This window comes from Grampus griseus (genome assembly GCF_964374135.1).
Source record: "Grampus griseus genome assembly, chromosome: 14".
Classification (NCBI taxonomy): Eukaryota; Metazoa; Chordata; class Mammalia; order Artiodactyla; family Delphinidae; genus Grampus; species Grampus griseus.
This window is the reverse complement of record NC_139008.1, coordinates 35,961,221-35,967,220: the sequence shown is the minus strand read 5'-3', so window position 1 is coordinate 35,967,220 and position 6,000 is coordinate 35,961,221. Positions and strand designations below refer to the sequence as shown.

The 6,000-nt window shown below is 49.8% G+C and overlaps 1 protein-coding gene across 2 annotated transcripts in view; it reads right to left on the bottom strand.

The window, feature by feature from the left end:
• Positions 1 to 434: 434 nt before the first annotated feature.
• The window catches only part of ADCY9 (adenylate cyclase 9), a 132,141-nt gene continuing 126,575 nt past the window's right edge, over positions 435 to 6,000 (bottom strand). For both annotated transcript variants that reach the window (XM_082671129.1, XM_082671130.1), the window contains one exon: positions 435 to 4,888. In XM_082671129.1, coding sequence (XP_082527255.1) covers positions 3,697 to 4,888 — 1,192 coding nt within the window. In that variant the 3' untranslated portion in view covers positions 435 to 3,696. The remainder of the gene's footprint in view (positions 4,889 to 6,000) is intronic.

The window sequence follows — 6,000 nt, the reverse complement described above, 5'->3', positions numbered from 1 at the left end:
CGACAAGAGGGTTCTGTGCTTTGAAGTTGCACATTAATACTGAACTCTCCAGGAAAAACCCTGGGGGAAGAGGCTCTAACCCCTAGCAGAGCCAGCATTTGGCTCCAGGTTTGGAGGTGCTGTGAGCCCCTATGACATGTAAAATGGCATGTGTGATTTTTGGCAAAGACGCTCTGTGACTTTAAACAGATTCCGAAATGGGTTTGTGACTTCCCCATGATACAGGCACCCCAGGACTCTGTAAGGAAGAGGCTATGCAGGCACATCTTTTCAGAAAACTTACTTCATCTTCTCAGTCAGTTGCTGAAGATATTGCGGGAAAAACTATTTAGAAGGTCTAAAAAAATCAGGATGTGGTCGCAAGCAAAATTTGTCCTGCAACCTGCTTCTGTTCCATGTAAAAATAAATAATTCTCAACCAAAGTTCACTGTAGCAAATGTGTCCATTTAAAACACACACACACACACATACACACACAATAAGAGTTTTTAGTTGCCCTGTTTTCAAAGTCACGATGTAAAAGACCTGCAAAGCTTCCTATTTCAGCCACAAATGGCAGGGAAAAAGGAGCGCCCTAATCTCGGAAGTGGTAACGATCTTGTCGATGAGGAAATACCAGGCATCAAATATTGAGATTTTAGAGTATTTTAATGTCCATTTCTTCAGTGGGTGCATTTTGAAATTATTAGGATTAACAACTTAAAAAGGGTAGAGCAAAGGAAAGATGGAGAACGCAAACAATTGGTTCTCGCAGATTTAATTTTCATATTCTAGGCATGACGTGATTTTTCGAAACAACCACCAAAAAGTGCTTACTTCGAAAGTCTAGAAATGCAAACGCGGACAGATCTTTGGAAACTACAAATCACTACAGCCCACATAATGGGGAAGCACGCGGCCCTTTGGCTCTCAATGTCAAGTGCAAATGTGCAGGTGTCTCCACAGCACAGTCAGGGTAACGGAGCCGTGAGCAGCCTCCAAGCTCTGTGAGGGTTTCATAACTGATGCTCTGCATTTGTTTGCATTGGATGCAATTATTTGTGTTTGTTTATATATATTTATACATATATAATTTGATCTGACCTGAGGCCAAGAAGAACTAGCAATTGCAACTCAAAGCAACTATTTACACACATTCAATTCTGAAGTATTGCTTCCTGCCCTAAGTTCACAGGAGGTATTGCCACTCTGAAGAACGCCTCCACCTAATCGGAAGCGCTTGAACCCGCTGCTCAGAAGCCTGTCTTCAGCCACCGTCTGCTCAATGCCCACGGAGTCAGAGGCCTGGCGCTGCGGGTGCAGGCACTCCGTGGTTCTGTGCTGAGGTATGCTTCCAAGCAGGGGCTGGGAAGGACCTGGGTCACTGGTGGCCCAAAGAGAACATCTGTACTGGCTGCTTAGGAAGGCTCGCTCGGGGTGTTTTTTTAAAGACAATTTAAACCGTCCACAAAGGCTTCCATTTGCACAATGTTGAACTGGACAGGTGGACGTCACCACTCTCTCCCTGCGTCCGCAGCCTCTTGGCTTCCCAGGAATCGCAGGAGAGGAAGGGAAAAAAAAAAAAGTTTGATAGGGAGGAAGCGTGTGCAGAGATGAACTCTGTGGAGCATGTTTTGAGTGGAACAGCAGAGACACGGGGAACAGCAGGAAGCACCCAGGCCCCTAGCCGCCACCAAAGCTGCAGAGCCTGGAGCCAGATGGTGGAGGGCGAGGCCCACACTCAATACACGTCTTAATACTGATGGAAGGAACCCCTGACATGCCCACAAGGCTGACAGACAAGGAGAGCATCAGGTAGTGTTTTTCAGAAAAAATAAAATCTCTGCAGGATTTTATAAGAATACATTCTTTAGAAGAGGTAATGTCACAGTCATCCTTTCTCTATTTCTCTAGCATTGGAAGACCAACAATCTGACAGTAAAACCTGAAGGCAAATCTCCCTGGACATGGAGATCCTGGCTACAACCGTACTGCTGGGGTCTGTGCCATGCATGTCCCTGGGGAGCTGGGGGACCAGAATCAATACTTCATGATGCCAGGAAGGGCAGATTCTGTACGTATTTGGTGAGGAGTGATAACAGGACTTAATGCAGATGTGAAATCTACATAGAGATTTACCAGTGAAAAGAAAATACACAGGGCACATCGGAGAAGACCTTACACAGAGCAGGAGCCAGTCCTCAAATATCCCATGAGCTGCAGCCACCTTAAGAATGAGGTGTCATATGACTATGACAGGGCAACTCTGGCCTGAGTTCAATCCTACATAAACTTCAGACTCAACGTGGCAAAACGGTAATTACAAGCAGGATTAGCAACAAAGGGCACAGAAACAATTTCCTTGGGTTTTCTGTACTTCCCCGGTTCCATACCTCATTTCCATCCAGACGATTCTGTCCCTACTTCCAGGGTAAGAGCTCCATTTAAATAGGGCTGGGATCCACTCACCAGGCTCAACCCCACCACAAATGGGTCCTGCACAGGCTGAGAAAAGGAAAGGATGAAGCAGCTTTCTGAATGTGGAAGCCAAGCGCTGCCCGCGGCCATGGTGCTCTGCCCAGAACTGCTTCACAGCGAGCCGGTTCTGATCCCACCCCTGTCGTGAGCAGACCCCCTGGGTGGGGAGCAGGAGGAGGGCTTTTGCTTTAAAAGTGGTGGCCGAGGGCTTCCCCGACCCAGAGTGTGCAGGCCGTGCCCAGTGGGGTCCTGCTCAGCCCCTGGCGGGGGAGGCGGCCCAGAGTAGCTGAAGCACTAACGGACACCTTCTCATCCTTCTGCTGTGCCCTCTGTGACCACACCCCACCCCCTCAGCCTACTGCCCTTCCCCAGACAGAATGACCCGGCAACCCTCCCCAAGACACACACGTTTCCTGATAAATAAATAAATAAATAAATGCAACCCTTGGATGTTTATTTTGCGTTTCCTCTCAGTTGAGTCAGCTTCCAAGACAAGCCCCTCCGCTCCAGCTGGAAGACCCCTTGGGGCGGGAGCAGAATGAAAAAGGGCTTTTAGATACCTGAGGCCTGGGTTCATGAGCTGTGAGGCCGGTAAGCATTTGGAATCTCGGCCTGCACGAGGAGGAAGCCCTAAAGCTGCTGGGTGTGGGGGGCGGTGGGTGCAGTCACAGCCTCTGAGGGCCCGGCTGGCCTGGAAGGCGCATGTCAGGGGACACCAGTGTCCTGGCTGATGGCCCTCTACGGTCCTCAGCCTGCACCCCCCCAGCATCCCCGCCCAGTGAGTTACTGGCACTTGATCTCAGATTCATGAATGCAAGTGTGTGTGCGTCTATGTGTTTACATAGAAAGGTCAGGTCACTGGAAAAACACTAGTACGTATACAGAAAAAAAACCTCAAAAACATTGTATTAGCAAAAAAAAAAAGTGTCTCGTGAGAAAAAGCAATAAAAATAATATTTTAACCACAGCTTCTGTTTTAACGTCCACCACCACCCAGCGCCACACCCTGGCCGCACCTTCCCTGGACTCCAGGCCGCGCCAGCCCCTGAAGGCACTTGTTCTCCACACTGCCAAATGGTCACACCAAGGGGGAAGAGGAAAAAAACGGATGAAGATGAACCCTGAATAACTGTGATCCACACAGAAGTTAGGGCTGCAATGACCACAGGACACCACGTCCGGGGACGGGAACTGTGGAACCTGGACGGACAGAGCACCGCGGGCGGCGCTGGGCCGCATCATGCCCTCTTTGAGACGTTGAGCTTGGTGAGTTCATTGGCTTCCTCCACCCCTGCTTCTTCACAGTCGCTTTTCTCTATGGCTTTGCTGAACCTACACCTTTCTTCGGCTTTGATGGGCTCCTTCCAGGGTTTCTTAGAAGACGGGTGAGTGTCCCTGGCCTGTGTGTTGTTCTCGGAGCCCAGGGACACCTGGTCCGGGTTCTGTACGGAAGGCACCAGGTTGGTGATCTCGTCCGTGGGGGAGCGTCCGATGCTGCCGTCCACCTGGACTCGGATGTCAGGGGAGATGGAGAGCTGGTGCTGCGGCACCATCCCGTTGTCTGTGCACTTGGGGTACAGGTAGGTCTTCATCTGGCCTTTGCCCTTGACGTTCACCGTCCCTCTGTAGTCGAAGTCGTAGCCCATCTTGCTCAGGACGCGGTAGCTTTCCTCGCTGACCTGGATGCGGCACTCCACCCCCGTGGTGTCCATCCTGCTGGCGATGTTGACCGTGTCTCCCCAGATGTCGTACAGCAGCTTGGTGGTGCCAATGACGCCTGCCGTCAGGGGCCCATGGTTGAAGCCCACCCTGAGCTTGAAGTTGAACCAGAGCATGTTATTGTTGAAGTCGTCCACCACGCGCATCATTTCCTTGGCGAACTCAAACAGGATCTGCAGGTGCTCCTGCGGGTGGCTGCCGTCACGGCACTGTGTGGCGTTCAGCCCCGACGCGGCCATGTATGTGGCCCCGATGGTCTTGATCTTCTCAATGCTGCTGTAGTCCGGCTTGCTCAGGAGCTCGTCGAAGTCCCCGATCAGCTCGTTGAGGACCCGGTAGCACTCCTTGCCGCCCTCGTAGTTCTCCTCATAGAACTCGCTGAAGTTGACGATGCTGGCGAAGATGACTCCTCCGTTGTCGTGGTTCTTCGAGTAGGTCTGGGAGACCTTCAGCTGCTCGGCCACGTGGTAGGGGATGATGTTTCTCAGCAGCCAGTCGGCCTGGTCCCTCATGCTCTGGATCTTAGTGCGGTGCAGGTCCGCCTCCACGTCCCCGTGGTAGTGTAGGCGGTAGCTGACTTCGAATTCTCGATTCAGGAACCAGACCAACAAGAGCAGGAGGAAGAAGACAAGAATCACCTCCTGGCCGATCAGGCTGGCTGGGCTCCTGCTGTCGTGCGGCAGCGAGGCGTTGCACGGATTCCTCTTGGAGCTGGAGAGGAAAGAGAGGACAAAGGATGTGCCTTCTGAAATGCATCTTTAAGGGAAAGGTTACTGCCCAGTGCTTCCAGGTTCTGAACCAGCCCAGCTAACCAGCATCCTGCACAGAGTTTTGTGCAGCTCAAACTTTCAACCACCTGCAGCTGCAGAGTGACCTGTTTCTGTTTAGAAAGATGTGGCGTGATAAAGAGTCACTCTTGTAAGATTCCTGTAATGAGTGCTTTGTACTTGCTTTGTTTTTCAGAAGTCTTTAGCTCCTTGATTTTTAAAATCTTTTCTTTTTTCCCAACTTTTTATTTTGAAAAATCTCAACCTTACAAAAAGGTTAAGAGACTGGCAAAACAAACATTTGTATACCCTTCTCCTGGATGCAACAATTGCCAACATTGTGCTACTCTGCTGTTTCCCTCTGTCAACACAAACTGCACACGCGCACACACACTCACACAGGCATACTTTGCTGAACAGTCTGAAAGTAACCTGCCACTTCAATCCTGAAGAGTTCAGTACGAATCTCCTAAGAAAAAGGACGTCTCCCTATGGAATCACACCACCACTGTCACACCCAAGAAATTTCACGTCCTCTGATACACTCTGATATAATTCCCCTGCCCCCTCCCTCCCACCCGCCCTGGGGTTAGTTCTGTTTTGCCAAAGTCATTTAAGATAACTTAACCATTTTTAAAAATAATATAAAATGTATACTTTTAAGAGTAACACACTGTAAGAAACTCAAACAGTATAAACAATGGAAAATAACTGTCTTTCCTATGAGGTAACCTTTCTGTTGCGCACTATTCTAACACACGGCTGTGCTGTAACAACCAGTCCCCTGCAGAGGGCGATCAGTTGTGTCCATCTTTGACTACTAGGAACGAGGTTACAGTGGATATTCCCGAGTGTCTTTGTGCATATGAATGAGCCTGTCTGTGGGATAAACTCCTGGAAGTGGAACTGCTGAGTCATTTAAAATACACTTAGAATTCCGGTAGAAATTTCCAAACTGCCCTTCTAAGGGCTGAGCCCATTTCTATTCCCTCTGATGACCAAGTCTACTTGGTCTGTTCTACAGTTCCACAGTGCCGAAGGGCCACAGCTTGGGAT